The following is a 21689-nucleotide window of genomic DNA, read 5'->3' on the forward strand; positions in this document are numbered from 1 at the left end:
TGTGGGACTTAAATCAAATTTCATCATAAGTTCAAGCTCTTTCCAAATAAGCTCACACAGTCTTTATCACCGTGCCATCGTGTTTTGCATCCATTTATAGAGTATATATTTTTTGGGCCAAACAAAGACGATTACGGTCGGTCTACCATATCTGATTCCCCACACAGCTCGGTCTACACAGGACATTATGAAAAGAGGCTTTTATTATCACGCTGCTATGAAGTAAACTGTGAGCACACAGCCAGCAGCTATTAACTTTGTCTGACTATTCATGAGCGAGTCCTCCCTTGAAACATCTCCTCTAAATGTCTCTCTGTCCTTAGAGAGGCCTCCATTTCTACATCCGTCTGTGGATACGCTGCCTCAGCACGGACACACAAACACTTACCCACACGCACACACACACATGCGCTCACATCAATCTTTAAAAACGCTGCATCAGCATGGAGACATGACACAACAACATCAGAGTCAAAATACATACAAGGGCATTCAAGAATAGCCTCCTACCACATGTTATGGTCTCATTCACCTTTTAGCGTCCTTCACTCTTTTACCGTTAGGCCTAATGCTACCTCAGACTACATTTACTTTCTCTTTACATGTGATTAAGACAGCTCTAGCCGTTGGTTTGTGTTACTCAGCGTGTGTTTTTGTTCGTAGCTGTCTGGATTTGGTCATTTAGGCAGCATGAAAGTAATATCAGCATCTCTGTGTGCTGAGTCGTGATGTCCCATTGCTCCTGCTGTTGTGAACAGAATAGCTAATCAGTTATGGCCTGATCCATTCCCGTTAGTCTGTCTCGCCCCCTTCCCCACCTCCATAAACTAACTCCCTGTCTTTCTCCAAGTACACCGAGTACCCCTCCTCCTCCTCCTCCTCCTCATCCCCCTCACTTCTTTTACCTCAGCATCCTCCGACTGCTTTTAAAGCACACCGTTTGTTATTCTTTCGGAGTGATGCAGTAAAACAAACATTTAAATCAGCCTACCGACAAGTAAGGTGCACGCTGGAAGACGGAGATGGAGAGTGGGAGGAACGGTGCATTAATTCACTCCAGGACAGCAACTCGTCTGCCAACTTGTTCTCTCACTTTTGTCGTTTGGCAGCGGGGTGAGTCTTTCTATCCCTGTCTCGCCTTCCGTCCATCTATCGTCCTGTCTCTTCATTGACCCTCTGCTCTACCATCCGATCTCAGGAGTCCGGGGGCTCTGTAGTTGCACTTCTGAAGCGTAATACTTCACTTTCGACCCCGAACACAAACAGCACACAAGCGCTTACTCTCTACTGCAGTCACCCCCCCACACACACAAACAGTGATACATGCTGATCTCAGTAGAGCCCAAAGAATTAGCTTAAATTATGAGCATTCACCACAGGCAGATAATCACGTTAGAGGGGCTTTGCTGTCTGGTAAATGATGGAACAGGCAGGAAGTGTGATGCTAATCAAGTCTATTAGTTCTGTGCTATTGGACGTTTTGAATAGATTATGAATCCGTATGTTGTCATAGATGCTGATGGTTCTCAAATCTTGACATAATGGAAATAGAAATTTGATGATAAAAATGGAAATAATGAGTAGAATTGTGACCAGTTTTGGATTAGAGTGTCTGGGCTAGCATGGTGAAACAGTGGTCAGTGTGTTTGCAGGGATTGTTCCAGTGACGAAACATCTCAGTGGAATCCTACGAAACAGGATTTTTGGTTATCGAGGTTGAAAACCAACCCATTCAGGTCTAACTCTGGGTTTTCCAACGAAGCTGGTTCATTTCTTACTGGGGTAAATCCCCATGGTAACTTAAAATCCAAAATTGGTGGGTATACGCAGGTTTTTAAAACTTGGCTAAACTTGCTAAAAACGGTGATTGACTCCTCTCCCATTGCCAGTAGGAGTTTTCTCCCCCCAGTGAGTCATGTTCAAAGGTACACTGTCATGAGCATTTTACTCAGTACAAAGAAAAAAAATTGTATGCAACAAAGTTCATAGCTATTTACATTACAAAGCCTGGAAGTCCACTGTGTGAGATAGAGCTGTATTGGAAAAGGAGCAGTGTCAGCATCGCGACTGCCAAAATATATATAGAAATTAACCTCTTCACCTGGGTGCCATGTCTCTATCATTGCCGTTATTTAACCCACGAGTGAATGTCAGTTGTATCCATTCCCATTCCAGACGAAAGCCAGAAGTTAATGGGTTTTTTGACCATTTGAAAAGGGTCTTTATACTGAATCGCTAACCTCCTCCCGGGTAGGTTAGGTTCAAGACAACAGATCAATATTAAACCTTCCTAAACTTATCAGACTCTGTTGCACTGTGTTCTTTCCAACCATCCTGACTACCAACCTATTAAAGTGTGTGTCATGGTGGAGCACAGTATTGCAAACATCTCTTTCTGCCAGACAGGCTCCATTCCCAAGAGAAAGCAGTAAACAAGGCTTGATATGATGTGATCCCTGTCTCTGCGTCCGTCATTTGTTACTTTATTTTTTTCCCCTGCAGTTACAAACATGCATTCATGAATTCAGTCATTGCCGCCATCACTCACTCCTATAATTAGAAAATAATCAGAGTTGGATGAGAGGTTCATTAAATCTCATCCTTGAGAGCTATCAGCCACAAACACAGGAGTGGGATATTTATCACGCTTATGAAAAGAACCCAGTGCCTCCTCTCGCTTTGTTTTCTCTGCTGAGGGGAACATCGGTTGGGAGGAAAGAATCAACAGACTCGAGACAGAGGAATGAACAAGTGATGAACCAAAGAAAGGAAGGGTTGTAATGGAGGGGAGCAATAAAGTGTGAGACTGGGAAGGGAGTGCAGAAAGCGACTGCGGGGGGGGGGGGAAGAGAGAGAGAGATCATTACAGCAGTGCTAATTAACAGAAACCACACTGTTTAGCAGCACTTTGTTTCCGAGGTGTATTGATCCTTCATAACCATTATGGAGCGGATGCTTTATGCTGCTTTCAGTGTGGGGTTTCTCTTCCCCCCCCCTTTTTTTCTACATAAATTAATAAATCAGCATTGAATCGGAGTCTTACAGCAACCTGTTAATGCCACTTGTCTTTTCCTTCCCACCCTGAGGCCAAGCAAGCATGCAGCCAAACAGGAGGAAATAGCTGTGAAATGACCCAAGAAGCCAATCTAGTTGCGGAAAGGCCTGCATGTGTAATTGCATCATCACGACATTAAATATGAGGCACAGAGTGCGTTCCCTGCAGAGAGACAGACAGGCAGACAGGCAGGAGGGTGGTGTCAACAGGCGGATTATACCCAGAGAGAAGAGGCAGCTGCGTCGCAATGAAATAGAGTGAAACAGAGTGTAAGAGTGATGGATGGGTGCATAGACATCAAATGGTGTTACATGGACAGTGATGGACAGACGGAAAGAAATGAACAGCAGATAGATGGCGCACGGATGGAGGGAAAGTAATAAGAGGAGAGGAGAGCGTGGGATTGAACTGAGCCGTGTCAGTCGCGTGTTGGGCTGCGCGCACAATTGAAGAATGTGTGTAATATCCCTGTATTGTTACGGCGCATGTCGCAGGGCTGGCTGTCGGACATTGCGATTCTTCAAAAGGCTTTAACTGGATTACAGCGGTATCGGGCTCAGTCATCAGAGAGAGAGATAGAACAGCTGTGTTGTGTTGGGTCTGCGTACAGCGTGCTGTCTCTCGCCGCTGATATCTGAAGTCCATGCTGGACCACATATCTACAAAATGTGTGATCTACATGACATGGGGGTTAAAGTCAAACCCTCAGCGTTCAGGCAACGTTATTAATTCAAGCTGCCGTGTAGCTTCCATTCAGTCTCAGGCCTCTTTCCCTCTGACATCTGTCTTTTCAATGAGATTTTGGCCTCACTTCTCTTCAATGGCATCTCTGACAGCGGGAGAGACCATTGTGAGAGATGCTAATGGAGGGGATGCCGGCTAGTCCCCTGCTCTTTGCAGAAATGGTGTGAGCTGACTTTGATCAATGTGGATCGATGTGGATGAGTGTGCAGCCGAAAGGCAACTACATGAGGGGTGTGTGTGTGTGTGTGTGTGTATGTGTGTGTGTGTGTGTGTGTGTGTGTGTGTGTGTGTGTGTGTGTGTGTGGGACAGAATTAAGACAAACTGAGTCATGCTTTTCTATGTGCTGATGTATTGCACTTACAAAATATATCCTTAACCTACAAATGACTCTTTGTCTAAGTCTGTCTCTCTTCTCCTCGTACCTCCTACATTTGCTCTTTGTGTGTCTTCATGGGAACAAAGCACAATGGTCTTCGACAGTAGTGAAGCCAAGGCCCTCAAAGAAAAAAAGTAATGTTATTTGAAAATGTCTAACAAACACTGCTTTTGTGCTACGTATACAATGGGTAACTTCAGCAAGGAAAAAATCATCTGTTTCTTGTCTGTCACTGTCAGAAGTCGTGAGTCAGTTGGAGGATTTTTCAGCTCAGCAGTTGTTTGTGGTACAAAGGATTACATGCTCTGTATTACCATCAACTCCCTTTGATTGTTAAGGCATGTGTGTGCAGATGCAAACCTTTGGTCATTCTGTGCATCATCTTACACCTGTGTGTTTGTTTTCTACCTCTTAAGCACATCCTAGAGGTCCTAGTTAGGTTTAGAGGTAGGTTGTGAATTGTGCTTGTGTTAAGGTGAGGGATAGAGTTTTAGTTTGGCTGTCCGTAATGAATGGAAGTCAATGTAAAGTCCCTATAAGGATGGCTACACAAACTTGTGTATGTGTGCGTGCGCTTGGCGGTGGGTATCATCACTTTATAGAGTAATGCATGCTAATCCTCTCTTATCTGCTTTAACCTCGAGGCAATGACACAAGCTTCTGATGCCAGTACAGTGACAACCTTTGTTGGAGGATAATGTGTGTGTGTGTGTGTGTGTGTGTGTGTGTGTGTGTGTGTGTGTGTGTGTGTGTTAGCGGAGATGTGTACCTTTTGTGCTTGAAACAGGAGATGTCTCTACTCACATCTGACAACGCTCTCTCAGTTTTTCTCTGTTTGCTGGCTGGGAGCTTCAGGGCGTGGTCTGGTGGTTATCTGCCACGTCCCCCGTGATTTATCATCAGAGGTAGAATAGAATAGAACATTCCAGCTCTTTCACTGTACTGCATCTGATCCCAATTCACTTCATCTGCAGTGCAAGTAAAAAAATATGTATATATATTCTCACTTGATAGCAAATCCCTAGTCAGATCTAAAATGAAAATATCAGCAGCTTGTGGACACTTGTTCGACTGTGTTTGTGTTGTTTTCACTTTGGAGCAATTTTATTTTCGCTACTAGTGATTACAGCGCAAACCAAAGGCAGCTGCCAGAGTTTGTCAGTGATCATTTTTGTCTTTTCTCATATTCTCTTTTTCCATTATTCTGTGTCCCACTCTTCTCTGGTCTCCGAACACAAATTGAGATCCAAGCAAACAATTTTCAAAACTCCTCATGAACACTTAATGACAATGGCTGTGAAGCAATCTGAGGAGAGTGTGATGATATGGGGAAGATCCAGACGTGAAAAACAGGGGGAGGTTAAGATGTTGTTGTTTTTTTAAGTGAGGGGGGGGTATTTCCAGCAGCCATGTTGACCATATATCTGCAGAATGAGTGTGCAACATAAAAGGGCAAAAAGCTGTTGAATCCTCTTCACAAGGCTTCTGTTAAGGCTGTTTGATTGGCCCTATTGCCCGCCTGTCTCCTCGGAATGGTGAATAGGAGATAGCACCGAACAGAACTAAACTTTAGAGATTTTGAACAGAGAGCACTTGTGTAATTGGAGGGATGAAGGCAGCGAGATGAACAGATAGAGGATGGATGAAGGGGGTTAATTGAAAGACAAGCAGAGAAGAAGGGCTACATCTCAAGGGCCTCCCTCTCCTCTCTCTCTCTCTCTCTCTCTCTCTCTCTCTCTCTCTCCATCACTATGCATGCGTGTGTGTTGGCGAAAAAGTGTGCGTTTGTGTGTCTGAGGGGAGATAGTGTTGTAGACCTAGCCAGAACAAAACTAATTAGAGATTTTGCCTTGCACGATTCTACGAGGAAGCTCCCACAGGAGTCAGGACAACACTTGCCACCTACACTGCGTCCTCCAGAGAGGGAAGCACACTATACACTTTTCATTTTAACTTTACTGGCAATAAAAGGGTCCCTCCTGTGGGACTGCGGGGGGGGGGGGGTCAGAGGGAGCAGCATAGCGAGCGAAGTTTAAAAAGGGAAGCTCTGCTGCTGCCTTTACATTTAATCCCTTTACTCCCTTCACTGCCAGTTTTATTTCCTAAATGCGACTGGGGACTGTTGGTTATAAGACTCGCAATGTGTCCATTCTCAAAGCACTCAGCAGCATCTAATGACTGATCACAGTTTGTCCAACACACAGAGGGTCTGATCATCACATGACGCACAGACCCACATTTTGCGGCTCAGTTGTACTGCCAAAGGCTCAGGGATGTCCCACTGTGAAATCAGCCACTGGGCTCTCCAACTGGTTTTTGGTTTCCTTTATGTCCACTTTAAACCGAAGTGGGGCGTCAGATAGGATTCGACTGGGATTAAGGAAATGCTCTGATACCATTTTGCCCTCTCAGATGTCAATCCTGAAACCTGGCCTTTGCATATCAGCCATTGTTAAGTACAAGTACGATACCAGTACAACAAAATAAAAACGTATTTTAGGGTTAGGGTAAGACATCAAATTTCAGAGCAGAACGCAATGTTAATCTGCAATAATTAAGTGTTTTATATTAAGTCAAAGATGTATCAATATGAGGATTTGTCCTATCATGTTATGTTGGACTCAACTGCTGCACATCATGTTTCATTATTTTGGTAACTAAACGATTAATGAGAAAGGGAAGGGAAATTTTATGGATTCATCAAAAATGGAAAAAAAAAGTGTAGCCCGAGAGGCTTTTTTATATAATTACAAAGGAGGCACTCTTTTTAATTTTTGCATTTATTAAAGGGAGCAAGCAGAAAACAGTTTGTACCATGTAATAACAATAACCAGCTGCTAGATAAGCAACCTCTTTTATTTGCGCCCACATCGCTGATTGTGAAAAACATTGACAGTCGAGAGTAAACATGAATCAAACGTCGGTTCAACATGGACCAGTTGAGTCGGACGTTTCAGCCGTATTCAGTCTAATAGTGGATAACAAACAAGAAACCCCTCAGCGAGACACTGGCACAGTGCTGTCATTACCCATGATGGCTAATGATTTTGCCCCATCATTAGCTTCCTGGGCTAACGATTTCTGTACTCGCACCCACCCAAAGCATGCTAACACACTGCCAGGCTAAGTAGTGCTTTTGGGGGCTGTAAATGGTGTTTTGGCTAATTGAGCACTACAGCTAAAAGCTTTCTGGGGCTTCTGCATCATTTGTGACGTCGAGGAGCTTTGCTTTTTGGAGCAGAGTTGTTCTGTACACTCATCTGCTGTTTTATCCCAGTTAAACCTTCTACTATGGCCGAGCTGGGTCACCTCCCTCTTGTCATTCTCTGTGATTCCTCTGTCCACATGTCTATATTTGTCATTGTCTCAGAGAGTTATCCCTCTGCCCGGTTAAATGAGATTTTAAGGTCATTAACTGATCCAGGCTATTATACTAATGCACTAGGGTGGTTCCAGATTTGATAAATGATTGGAAAGAGATAATTAGATTTAAATAGACATCTATTATTAGCAGCGGAACACAGTAGGACAGAGCAAGGGAAGATAAGAACACAGGATATTTGTTAGCAGGTTATCAGGTCTCGTTCCTACCATGGAGCATGTAGCTGGAGTGTTTTGTGCCATATTAACAAATTTGTTGCATTAATTCTAGATGTGTGTATGCATAAGATCGTATAATATTCATGCAAAGAACTCATCCTCTTGATGTGGCAGCGGACTTTTGGGCGGTCTGGGGTTTTCTCTGTATAATGACCTGTGTTTATCTCTTTGAAGATCGGGATTGAAGCTGTCATGAACTACATAGCTCAGCATATTACAAGGCTGGTTAGAAGTTCTAAGGATTGATTTTTCTCAGTGAACTTGGTGAAGTCTAACAGTCAAAGTGAAGAAGCTTGTAAGTGAATGTTGGTTTAGAATTTTATTCGAGATTGTGGGGTTTATCTGTGAGGGCAACGGATTTCATGTTTACTGTCTGACGTAAATGGTCCGAGACACACTGCTCAAATGGTCCTGACCACATGGCTCATGGCAACTATCGAGAAGCTTTTGAGGATTGTGAGGCTCACTAAATTAAAGAGTGATGTCCAAAGAAAAGAGTAAAGCTCCTTAGAAATTAAGCCCATGTGTGTCTGGTGAACCAGCTCATGGTTTTAAAGGATCAGCACATTTTAAACTCTTGGGTTCACCGCTCAGGTGCTGAACTGAATCTTGAAGTACAACTCCTGAAGTAAACACTTAAAGGCTCTAACAAACAATGGGAAAGAGTATTTTTCCCAAGTAACACTGAATGTAAGAGGAGTGCTTGGAAGTTTTGAGGACTCTGGTTCTCTCCTTATTCTGCTCACTGAAGTTCAACGCCCAAAGACTCTATGCTTTAAGAAGTTCAGCTCAAGAATCTGAAGTCCAAAATCTGGATTTAGGAGCTAAAGCGTTTGAAGACCCCTTGATATTTCTGAAGATGTGGTTTTGATCCTTATGAGTGACTTGCACCCACAATAAAGCATGAAAAGCACTTTGAGATAAGTTTTTTTCCAACTTCAACAAAACACTACTATGAAAGTAGCCACCACTACACTGTTTTAGCCAACTGCATTAACAGCCACCAATATATACTGCATACACTGTGTATAGGGATAGGGACTGACCGACGATGATCTGAAAAAAACAACTCAGATCAGGACAAAGTAAAATTGTTCCAAATGGTAAGTTTGTCTCAGCACTGTTTCAGAGCAGCATTTTGATTTGGCTTCTCTTTTAAACATCATGTGCATGAGATCAATGTAAACCATGCATCTTGCAATGCAAAATCTGTTTGAATATGGCAAATAACAACACTATGTACTTGCATCAAGATCATCATCAGTACCAGGGCCGGGTCTAGGCAGGGGCAAGAGGGGGCCTGGCCCCCTCAAATAAATGTTGTGCCCCCTCAAACTAAATCCCAATTTATAATAATAATAATATAATAAAGCACAATGCCCCCTCAAGATTTGTGGCTGCCCCCTCATACATGCCTGTCTAGACCCGGCCCTGATCAGTACCATCTGGCATCAGACGACTGACTTAAGACAAGCAGTTCCAGCCATAGCATTCGAGAAGTTAGTGTGATATACTGAAGGTGTTCAGTATTTTAGTGTAGCATAAAAATGATTTGAAAATGATAAAAAAAAAGGGTGAAATGGCCCATGATTGCAAAAAGGTTCCTCACCACTGCTGTATATAGCTCTCAGTTACATGTGTGAATGATTTTTTTCTGGTTAGTCTGTCTCTTGGCCACACTAGTGCTGATAGAGTGCAACCCAACTCGGAATATTTTCATAATAATAATGAAAGTAAGATGTTTAAATGTTAAAATCAACGTAGTTCACTTTTTTAAGCCTCTGCATGTAGCTCTGCCTCAGTCTGTTTTCATAACAGAAAGTAAATTGCGCATTTATTTTTGCAGACAATATGAAGTTAGGCTAAACATTTTGATTATTTATTTATAAAAAATAGCTGTCCACACTTGGTGATGTATTCTGAGAGTGTGTGTGTGTGTGTGTGTGTGTGTGTGTGTGTGTGTGTGTGTGTGTGTTATTGGCCAGTCTGGCAGCACTTACAGTCCTCAGACAGGCCGTTCTTTGTGCTGTGTCTGATGTCATATTTTTCTGTCGTATGCTTGCCAACAGGATCCTTTGGCCAATAAAGAACATACCCCTGTGTGTGTGTGTGTTTATGTGTGTGCCAGTATTCTTATCACGGCCCCCATCCAGACGGCGCTGTCTTGATTGATGGTTGTCTTTGGGAGCAGGAGGGAGAGGCGGTGCCATCGGGAGAGAATTGATAATGCACAGAGGTTTGGAACAGTGGCCGTCCAGACTTTGAGCTCCACAGTTGTCACACTGGTCACGGTGTTCACTGTGCAGCAGCAGCAGCAGCAGCAGCAGCAGCAGCAGCAGCAGCAGCAGCAGCAGCAGCAGCAGCAGCAGCAGCAGCAGCAGCAGCAGCAGCAGCAGCAGCAGCAGCAGCAGCAGCAGCAGCAGCAGCAGCAGCAGCAGCCAGAGTCTGAGGGAAGCTCAGACACAGTGAGAGCACAGAGAGAGAGAGAGAACTTGGAAGAGATCAAAAGGTGTTGGATTATGTGTGGTTAAGTTGGAATGAGTCATTCTGGACGGGTGGATTAAAAGATCATTTAGAATCAATAGGTGATTACAGGAGTGAACGTGCAAAAGGGTCGGGTGAAAAGCAAACATGCCGTGCAACCCTTCTGAGGATGATATCTGTCAGAAAAGACCCCGGTGCAATCACTGCTGCAGACTGCTTTGATTAATATTAACTGGAAAAGTACTCCCCACATCTGTCTCTTTCTTTTTTTCTGTTTTCATTCCTCTCTCTCTCTCTCTCTCTCTGACTGTCTCTCTTCCATTTTTGTATCTGTTGCCAGTCAGTGAGAGGAATTTTGCCACTGCGTTTATTGTCCGGGTTTCCACGGACCCATTCTACAGGCTACAAATAAGTGTGAGGTTTTGATTATATCTTCTCAAAGCACACATTCCCTCACGCACAAAGTAGTGAGTGATGTCATGGTCATTAAGATGTCACACTTTCAATGATTGGGACTTTGCGAATCTTCATTGCAGCAGCAACAGGAGGTATGCTGGTGCTTTACAAGCTTGAATGATCCGGAAATGCACCAAACTGTGAACAACAGGGACTATTAAACGTGGAAGGAAAGATGTGGGTTTAAGTGACCGCCTATACATATTGCACTCACTTCTTATGTCATTGTGGATATATAGACGTTTTCATTATAATGGCTTTAAAAATATCTTGTGTCTAGAAGGTGTTGGATCCAAGGGTTAAAAACCTCCCTGGTGCCCACTGTCCTTACCCACTGTTGTTTTTGTGGATGGCCTCGTTGATGTAACCTTGTCACTGAGGATTATGGGATGCTGATTAAAAAACCATGTTGTTGCTGAGGTCAGAACCAGCCACTCGTGTGATACCTGAAACTGCAGTAAAAGTGCCGCAGTGGTAATTGAAGTAACTCAAGGTTAGAACAGGCATATGTTGCCTATATGGTATGTGAGCGTGGGCTTGTGCATGCATGTGTAGGTGCCAGGGGAAACACATTTGTTCTGTTCCTCACACTGTGCTGTTTAACAAGCATCAGTAAGGTAGTAAATTATATTATTCTAAAAGGGATAACAGTGAATATGTAAGTGTGGGTGGGTGTGTTGTTCAGGTATATCACAACTGTTGTGGGGACCTGCGTCTGTCACATTACAGGGACTTCCTTATGGGGACGAAAAGCAAGTTCCAATAATGTAAATCATTACAATTCAGGGTGAACACATGTTTAGGAATATATGGTGGACATCAATCTCCAGGAAATGAATGTGTCAGTGCAATGCCCTCTGCAGTCATGGAGACCCAACTGTGAGTGTGTGTGTGTGTGTGTGTGTGTGTGTGTGTGTGTGTGTGTGTGTGTGTGTGTGTGTGTGTGTGTGTGTTTGTGTTAGCATGCGTGCGTGTGCATGCATACTTGTGTATACATATGTGCATGTGAATGTGAGAAACCCAGAGTTGAAATATGGCTGAAAGATATCTGGTGTAATGAGGCCAAGGTGATTTATAGGAGCAGAATGCTTCACTCCCCTGCACCTACATGTACAGGCACTCACATACACTTAAGAGTGAGACTGTGACAGCTGCTTCACTTTGCTTTGGCTCAGCCAAAACTTGGCAAAAGCAAATTGGTTCAAGTTTCAGAATCTATATTTGGTTATGAGACGGGTTCGGCTGTTTACCAAAACCTCCCCCGTGAGATGGTAAAAAGATGTGAACCTTTGAGCGGCGAAGGAATACAATTTGTTTGGTTGCGAAGGCTTTGTGCAACAGAGGAGTCCAGACAACCACCTGAGAGGAAGGGGGGGTAGGAAGATAGAGCAATCAAGAAATGCTTGAGATGCAAGTAGTCTGTTAGCACATCAGCGTCTCAGCGGAGGACAGGTAGACAGGTGATGGCGGAACAGAGTCGACTTGAGTCTGGTAGTCACACACTCAGGCCAGAGGGAGAGCTGCTTTGGCTCAGACGTGCTCGCCATTAACCTGTTCTGAAATTGTTTAGACAGCGGGGGGAAATAGCGATGAAAAGAGGCAGGAGAGGAGCCAGGACATTAGCATCGCAGGCAGGCGATGATCGACGGGGACGGGCTCACGCTGCATTGAATTGTTCAGACAACAACACTGCAACAGATAATGAGGCTATCAGTGGGAACAGAGGGGCGGACGTGTCAGGATACTGACCTCTGACTGCGGCTGATCAAATTCAAACACGGAAATTGTTATTCGTACAAGCATAGTAATTATGATCTCCCCTTTATCTTAATTGTGATGCGTAACCCATAATATTGTTTTCACAGCGGCGTTGTCTCTAAAGAATAATGTGAAATACTTCTTTCAAAAACACAATAACGATAATGGACTTCATCCAGATCAGATTACGGTGCATTATGAGTGATCCTGCAGAAACCGTTCATACTGTGTTATTCTACAACTACAAGTGATCGAGCAGCAGATAATCACGTTAAAGCCTGTGACCTTGACCTTCAGGAGATTAGAGCGAACAAAACCCTTTGAGGAAAAAACACAACCAGACAAATCCTTTTTTGATCCGTCATAATGTTGTCTTAACTTTCATCCAAGTCTTCTTTAACTTCCCTCCAGCTTTGTTGAAAGTCGACTTCGGAGTGAGAACGTTATTTCTCTGCTGATTCAGCTGCTGAACTGCTGCTTGCTCCTGCACATTAAACACACTTTACGATGCTCATCCTGGTTTTACAAGAAAAGTTTTAAACATATCCAAATGTTGGAAATAAACATGCTTGCCTAGTAAGGACACCCAACAACATACAAAAAAGTCAAATCAAATTCATCAATTTTTATCATAAAATCATAATTCTATGATTGAAGATATATGTATATTTAAACATATTCTGAGACATTCATTGTTTATCTAAATCCCACATTGGATAGAAAGAAAAGGACTGACTTCTTAATCTTGTTTCCTAAAATGTCATAAAATTTTGTTATGTCACCTATTTTCAACTTTATTCGAAATTTTTAGTTAAAAAAAAATATATATATATTGTATTAATATATTAATTTTCAGACTGGAATTATTATTGTTAATATTATTATTAATTGTATTACTGTTAGCTTAGCTCTTGACATAACTGAAAAAGTGTTGAAAATCTATTTAACACAGACCACTGTAAATCAATGTAGAAAAGTGTTTATTTTGTTTTCTACTTAACTATAAATGCATTCAATTCACATTTACAGACACACACACACACACACACACACACACACACACACACACACACACACACACACACACACACACACACACACACACACACACACACACACACACACACAAACACACACACACACACAAACAAACACACACAAACACAGCTGGAGTTGACATGACCAAGTCTAGTCACCCGGAGGGAATGTGCCCTGAAAATCAAAAGACATTAACCAATTAGTGCTGATCAATAGTCACAGCCACACAGGAACGAGCCGGACCATTGCAGCATTGTTAATGTTTGCCTCTGGGCCAATCGGCAGACTGGGAATACCATTCCTGTCTGCTCCCAGCCAATGACAATGCTGGCGGAACTCTTGACATTCTGCTGCTCTCCAATGCAAAGTAGCTCTCCTGCTGTCGCTAGGCAGAACGGGCTGCACTAGGACATAAAAAGGGAGGGATGGAGGGATGGAGCGAGACTAGGGGAAGGCAGGAGGAGAGGGAGGAGAGGTGGGACGAACAAAGGGGTGTGTGAAAGCATGTGTCATAGTGGGCCGCAGAGGGCAGCAGGTAATCTCACTGAGATAAGCAGTAGCATGACAGCCAACCTTTAATTCCCCATGGGAGGTGGCACTGTGGAGTTGTCGCAGCGTTGGCCCTCCCGTCCCTCTGGAAGTCGATTTGTACAAAGCAGTAATGGGATGCATTTGATGGGGGGAGTGAGATTGAGGCAAGAGGAGAGGAAATAACAAAACAGACAAAGGCGGAGTATTACTTCTGTTTTCTGCGCATATACGTGAACATATTCCAATGCACCGATCCACGGCAGCACCACTGCATCCGCGCTGCTCTGTATTCATGATAAGCGGAGCAAATATCAGCATGGGGCACGGGATGTATGTGGGATTGAGGTGAAAGGAAGGGAATGAGAAAGGGGGACTTAAAAAGAAATGGAGGAGGAGATATCTGAGATATTACACCTATCTGGGGGAGTGTTCAGTGGAGCAGGCATTATGAGAGTGTAAATTACATTCCCTCCTTCTCCCCTTGGGCTGCCGGCTGCTGGATGAATATAATCAAGCACAGCGGCGAGCAGCCAGACACACAGCTCACTGTCTGCAGACACAAGCCCAATATTAGATAGAGCGCTGCGACTGGTGTGTATATGTTTATTGTCACACTGATCCCCAATCGCGTATCGATCCCCCATCAGTTCTCCAGCTGGTTCTCTTCTGAAATGATGTACAGTAGCTTATTGACAAATAACTCGTTCGTCTCAATTGAGGGAGATCAATAGTGATTCATCGGGGCTTGTTAAACATTCCGGCATCAAGTGAGACAGCTTTTGAGGTGGAGGGACGGAGGAGAGGGAGGATCTTCGCGAATTGAATTTTCAGAAACCCTTTCCTCTTTTGAGTGAGAGTGCAGCGGCAGCAGTTGAGGTAGTAGATAAAAACATTGTTTCTCATTTCTCGCCTTTTTTCACCCTCCTCCTTCATTTTAATTTCCACGTCTTTACTTTTACTTAAAAATTGTTATATAAAGAGGAATGTTCTTGACCTTTCTGATCTAAAGCCTCTTTTACTCTTGGTGTAATTTGTTCCAACAAAGGGAGACATTTTTTGATAGTAATAGCAGCGGCAGGTCACTGCAGAGGTTGAACAATAAGATGAAACAATTAACGAATCCAACTGACATTAACTAGCAACTTCTTTGATTAAAATATTAATAATCTAAATCGGTCTTATAATCAAGAATCAAGGATTTTAAACTGATTGTACGACACGAATAAATCAAACAAGGAGACATTCTGTATGTTGCTTTTGCAGTTTTCCCTTTCCTTGAAAGTGTTAAATAGTTTTTTTGTGTACATAAAAGTAAAAAAGCGTAAATGTCAGGGTTGAACGAGCTCCTGAAACACCCGTGGCATTGTATAACACAACACACACCTAGCAGCGAATCCGACGAAGCCAGGTAAAGCGAGAGCAGCGGTCAACATTTTCTGCCACCACTGGGAGCGGCTGACCAATCACAACAAAGTGGGCCAGCTGGCCAATCAGAGCAGACTGGGATTTATTTGAAGGGGGGTGTCATTCAAAGAGGCAGGAGCTAAAACCAAGTGTTTCAGACAGAGGATGAAAAGAGGAGCGGCAGCATTGGACAGTGTGAGCAAACATATGTGTTTTCTGAACATAAGAGCACGTAAACTGTTTCAAGTAATAACCCTAATTAAAATTAAATACCTGAATATGAGCAAGATATGTCTCCTTTAAAATAATCCTTATTTGCTGCTTTATTGAGCAATGAAAAGTATAAAGAGAAAGTAGTATCCATATCATCATAGGGACAGTGCATCCTTTTCTATGTTGCTCAGTTAGCAGTGGCAGATAGAAAAATATATCCAAACAATTCTCGTTGCTCTTAAAACTAATTTGCCTCTCAATGGGACCTTGAGAAAAAAAAGGGAAGCTAGCGAGCGTGCAGCTCAGGTCACGAAGGGGGTAAAAGAAAGTAGAACCGATCGTTCTTCTTTGTGACAAACCCAGTGGCAGGCCCAGATGTCAGGGATGTTAGGTCAGCGCCTGGGAAATGGGAGGGCAGCAACTTGAGTCACGGCTCATTGCTTCTTTACATTAGGCGACAGTTAAACGCTATTCTAATTTCTTTCCATATCTCTTTCTCCCTCTCTTTCTTCCTCCTCCTCCCCCTGCTCTCTGCTCTGTCACTACAACAGGGCCGCTGTTCCAGGGAGAACTGTAAGTACCTCCATCCTCCTCCTCACCTAAAGACCCAGCTGGAGATCAATGGAAGGAACAACCTCATCCAGCAGAAGAACATGGCGATGCTGGCCCAGCAGATGCACCTCGCGAATGCAATGATGCCCGGCACACAGCTACAGCAAGTGGTGAGGGGACACAGATGCATACAAACCAACCTGGAGTTTATGAAAAACCAACTACACTGTATACTCACAAACATGAGTTATAGCTTGATTTGTATTTGTTGTTTCTCTAAAGATTACTCAGAGTTCATCTCTAGCTCTGGGTGCCTCCTTTTATAATCTAAGTGCATACTAATGTTTATTATTCATAATGGTTATAATTGTCCAACCACTTGCAGTCCCAGATATCAGTGATTAGTTGGTGATGTCAATAGTGGCAAACAACCTAATCATTAGAGCGATCATCCAGATCCGCACTCAGCCAATCACAGGATCGCTTATTATTATGACTCACTGACTATTTTCTCCATGTCCAATTTAGCCAAGATGATGACGTCCTGTGTCTGTGTCAGAAGGAACCGGTTTTATAGATGAGCATCAACAGGATTTTTATTTATACAGCGACTTGCAAAACTCATCGGCGAATGGCAAATCGACTGAAAATATGAATTTGAGGTTGAACTCAACCTCGAATTCATCATATTAAACTAGGACAGTACTATTGATGAATTATGCTATGCATTTATCAAAAGATGTATCATTATTATCATCATGAGCACGTCTACAAATGTATACCTACACACATGCACATGCAGTAAATTACATCAGAAACTGATGTGATGTGTTCTCCAAGGATCTTCAAGGCTGAGATCCAGTTCTAAGAGACCTTACAGAGTCAATGAGATCTGTCTCTAAGGCTCAGAGTTCTTCCTGCAGTGGACCATTCTTTTGAATGTGTCTCACACTATTCAAAAGAGCTGCATTTTTGAACATACATTATGTACAAAGTTAGCTGATGGCTTACCGCACTTATCCGGGGAGGAAGGGCTGTGTGGCAATGCCCATTGAGAGGAACAGAGGAAACCAAGAAAGTGTTTAAAGAAGCAATAGATCTCCCTGGGAGTGCAAAGCCCTCCCTTTCTGTTTATGTTGTGGGAAAGAGAAAGTAAGGAGAAGAGGATATAGTGAAGACAGGCTGACAGAGAAGGACAAAGCAGAAGAAGAAAGGGAGGACTGAGTGAAGCAGGGAGAGATAAATGGACAGAGTAGAGACAGGTGGGTAAAGTGAAAAAGATAGGGCGACAGCAGTGAGGAGGGATGGCTGTAAACCTGCACTACAAAGAAAAGTCAACAAAAGCAGGGCCGTGTTGTGTGCAGAGGGAAGAAAGGGGTAAGACCGGATTCCATGCTTCCCAAGAATCAGACTTTCTTCCTCCATCCTCCCCCTGTGTCCGCAGCTTAGTTCCCTAACCTCATCTTCAGCATCTTTAACACATTTTTATCTGCTGCTCTCACACCTTTTTTCTTTCTTCCAAAGCTGCCCCTCCTTCCTCCAAGTGTGTAGGAGAGTGCTTTCATTTCACGCATTGGATCTGTGCAGAGGGTGAAGTAATTAGGATCTATTACAGCTGGCTGTGAGTGATGGCCCTCATGATGCTTTTTATTACAGCGTCAACGTCAGCGGACAGCCCATATTACAATTATATCTATCTATAGTGCTGTGTCCCCACTCTCTCACTCGCTCACTCACTCACACTTAAACAGGGAAATAAGTCAAATCAAACCACCCAAGCCACAAGGTTCCTTCTTGCAGAGTCATACTTTGATTGACCCGCCTCAACTTCCTAACATGGTACAAAAATGATGCCAAAATATCCTAAATACAGGTTTCACCAAGATATTTCGACACCTGACCCGAGTTGGTACCCGATGGGCTGGGAGGACATTCAGGATCGGGTCAGGTTCGGTCACATTTGCTGGGCTTTCGACTTGATTTTGTACGCTGCACTTACCTGTAATCGGGAGAAAACATTGGACTCGGGTTTGGTCACAGAAAACAGAATGGCTGTCGAGTTCAGGTCGGTGGTGTTGGGCCAAAATATCAGAGTCCTGGCAGTACCAGTCTTGACCAATAGCTAGTCAGTCTCAGCTGTCAAACCCGGCATCTCAGCCCATTTTTATATCATGAAATAACTAATTATGACCGAAAATAAAAATACCTAAAATTGACAGAAACTTTCGATGACAAAATATATTTAACTTGTACTTTGAGATGTTTTTGGCGTCACCTTTGGGGGAGCAGTCATGTCGTCAGTGTTTATACACCGTCTGGGAACAATTGTAGTGTTGAATAGTGGTTGCATCACAAAAACAAAGTCCAAAGTGTGTTCAGTGTGGTTGATAACATTGAACAAATCTGAAATTCAGGTTTCTTTTTTGTTCCATTTTGCTTTAATCTATTTATTTCTTACAGAGCCAGTAAATTGAAGAAGGAACATTTCATCTGTTTTCTGAAAATGTTTATTTTTTTATTGAAGTCTATTGGCAGTGCAGATTTGTAGAATTTACTTTTCCAATATGGATTGAGAGAAAGTAAAAATCTTTGTTACTAAGAGGCAGTCTGGAAAGATTTTCACAAACATAATATCACCGCTGTGATACAAATTGCTGACAGGAGCCATGCGGCGAGACGTTTTTCTCTTCCTACTGTGTAAATATGCTCGGTTTGACGTAATTGTTTTAAATCAGTCGGGATCGTGATGAATCTGCATTGTGATATCATTATTGGAAATGATTCAAAGTGAAGTTATAAGACAGAGAAGGTTCTTCAGCAAGGTCACAAACTTTTGTTTGGCAGGATGAGATCACTGCATTGTTCAAACCCTCGTGACTGCGAGCACTTTAAATGACATCACACCAGAACTGAGCGCCTTGAGCCACGCACATGTACAGAGGAACCGGAGAGGACGTCATTCTTCAGACATTACAGAAGGCAGGAGAATGAGAAAGTCCAAAACATTACTCCTGGTTTCCTGACTCATCCCAGAGCAGCGGTGAGGTTTTGAGAGGAATGCAGATGTCCAGCTCTGGCTGCTGTTGTTCTATTACTCACTGTGTCGTGTTGGCAGGGGCTCAAGAGACAATCCTCAGGAGGGGGCTAGGGTCAGGAACGTGCAGGGGAAACTTGCAGTGTGCTACGTCAGCTAGCACAGTCTTTCCCCTCTAGGAGATTGTCAGGGGAAGCTGTCTGTTTCTACTCTTTCAAACTGCAGCTCACAACACATCCGTCGCTGTACAGAGCAGCACCTCTCCTCACGCACAACCTGCACACTCAGCAGGGGGTCCCTCTTCCTTGTTACTCTTTAATGATCTCTGGTGTATGAAGTGTGTGAAGTAGGAAACAACATACATAGAGCCGAGGCCTATACTCTTTTTGTACGAGCAAATGAAAGGAAAGCAGCCATCAAACGAGAAAGATAATCTTCAGATGTACCCTCAGTAATTTTCTGTTTTTTGCTTTATTCTTTCTGTCCACATTTACACATCCTATACTTTCCTTCGCTTTTGATAATGGCATACATGTCTCACTACTACCGTCACATGGTTGCCAAGGATGCTATTTTACCTATTTGAATATGTAGTAAAATATTAACCTCTTTATAAATAGACTTTGTGGGATGATTTTGCTCAATTATGCTCATTGTTGACTGACTCTCTCATTTTCCTTGTGCCCACAGCCCATGTTTTCAGTCACACCCGGCCTTGCAACCAACGCCAATGCGGCGTTTAACCCCTACCTGGGCCCTGTGTCGCCCGGCCTGATGCCCGCCGACATCATGTCCAGTGGTCCCGTACTGGTCACCAGCAACCACAGCGTCCCAGTTGCTGCTGCCGCCGCCGCACAGAAGCTCATGAGAACAGACAGACTGGAGGTGAGAGACGCAAACATTTACACTCTTGGTATCAAGTGGGATAAAATATGACCACATTCACAGACACGCACACCACTGATCACACAGACGAGGGGATTTGCATAATTATTTTTGTCACTTTCATATCTTTCACAGATTAAACAAAGGACTAACAAAACTCTAGTAAACACTGCTACCACTGAGGATCGTTTTTCCCATCTATGCAAACAGATTGGGCTCTGAGATGTGGGCTGAGCCTATTTGAATATTTAAGGCAAGGGTTGGAAAGTCTTCAACAGCTTCTGTTTGTAGACTTTAATTACGTGTCTGGTAAAGAGTCTGTTACAGTAACTACTGTATATCCCATTACCATAATACAGTCATTACCAAGACTTGAGCAAAGAGAAAAAGGCACTAATGAGAGTATCTCTACAAACACAACTGTGTCGATGTTGCATCCCATCAACACGCAGGAGAAAAACATTGTTCCGCACAAGCTCATGTTATGCCGAACCAGTGTTTCATTTTCAGAAAAATCTTTAATTCCTCTGTAAAAACAGTCAGTCATGGAACCTGGTAAGTGTTGTGCTGTGTTCGGATAATCATTAATTGGACTGTAAGTCAATCCTGATGTAGCCTCGGCCAGGAAACACTCGCTGCGGAGTAATGGGGAAATCGTTGGAGGCAGCAGGAGGCGTGCAAGTACAATAGGAGGTTACATTTAAGATGTAGCGTCGGAGTGAGGAGGTGAGGCAGAGGAAGTCTCTTGGCTCGATTAACGAGTGGACGACATGCAGAGCGAGGGGAAGGGTGACAGGAAAAAAAGAGATGGAGGAGGCGATAGGAAATTAATCGGTCGACCTGTAAAGACAACAGAGAAGAGTGGTGATTGGCTCTCATAGATGAGGACTAACTGGTGAGAAGTTGTAGAAATTTGGAACCGAGAAGATTTTGTTAAATGTACAACTCCTGCCAATAGGGGTCCCTCAATCAAAACAACAACAAAATACCTAGTGTAATGACGACCTGAAGCAGCGTGAGATCCTGGGAGTTGTTGTCTGCAGAAGAAAATCTACCTGATTGGGCCAGGGTGGGTTAATATATTAAAGTTTTATTCATGCTACACAGTAACTGGCAATGATTAATCGGGATACTACTGAGTAATATAAACATTCTGATGAAAAAAATGCTCTCTGGCTAGATATGTGTTTTCCTACTTCATACTTTGTTTGCCTCAGAAGTTAGAAGAGAGACTGGGAAATCAAAGGCAGCCAAAATGAAACGTCTTGTTACCTTGAATGAAATTGAGGATTTCTCTGGGCATTTTGGATAATGTAAGTACACAAGTCAATAAAATATACAACGTAGACCTAGTCGTTTTGGACATTTGAATTGTTTTTGTTCCAGATTGTATCTTAAATAGAAGAAGAACATGCAGGTCTTGTTGCAGACCGAGGATTGAGATGACAAATAATTGATAGAATTCTTTATCTAACTTCACACTGCTAGAGGAGCCTCGCTCTCCTCTGTGGTATTAATCCTTCTGGACCTTTCTGCTGCATTTGAAACGATGAACCAC

At 43.2% G+C, this 21689-nt stretch overlaps 1 protein-coding gene across 2 annotated transcripts in view; it reads left to right on the plus strand.

Annotated features, from left to right (window-relative positions):
• Positions 1–21689, plus strand: part of LOC133003890 (muscleblind-like protein 1) — a 40459-nt gene that overhangs the window by 7253 nt on the left and 11517 nt on the right. The window contains exons 2-3 of one of the 2 annotated variants that reach the window (XM_061073715.1): positions 16212–16382; positions 19937–20131. In XM_061073715.1, the coding sequence (XP_060929698.1) occupies positions 16212–16382; positions 19937–20131 (366 nt within the window). Of the gene's footprint in view, positions 1–16211; positions 16426–19928; positions 20132–21689 lie in introns of both variants that reach the window. The other variant, XM_061073714.1, reaches the window with a different exon arrangement.

The sequence above is a fragment of the Limanda limanda genome, chromosome 6 (assembly GCF_963576545.1).
Source record: "Limanda limanda chromosome 6, fLimLim1.1, whole genome shotgun sequence".
NCBI classification, from domain to species: domain Eukaryota; kingdom Metazoa; phylum Chordata; class Actinopteri; order Pleuronectiformes; family Pleuronectidae; genus Limanda; species Limanda limanda.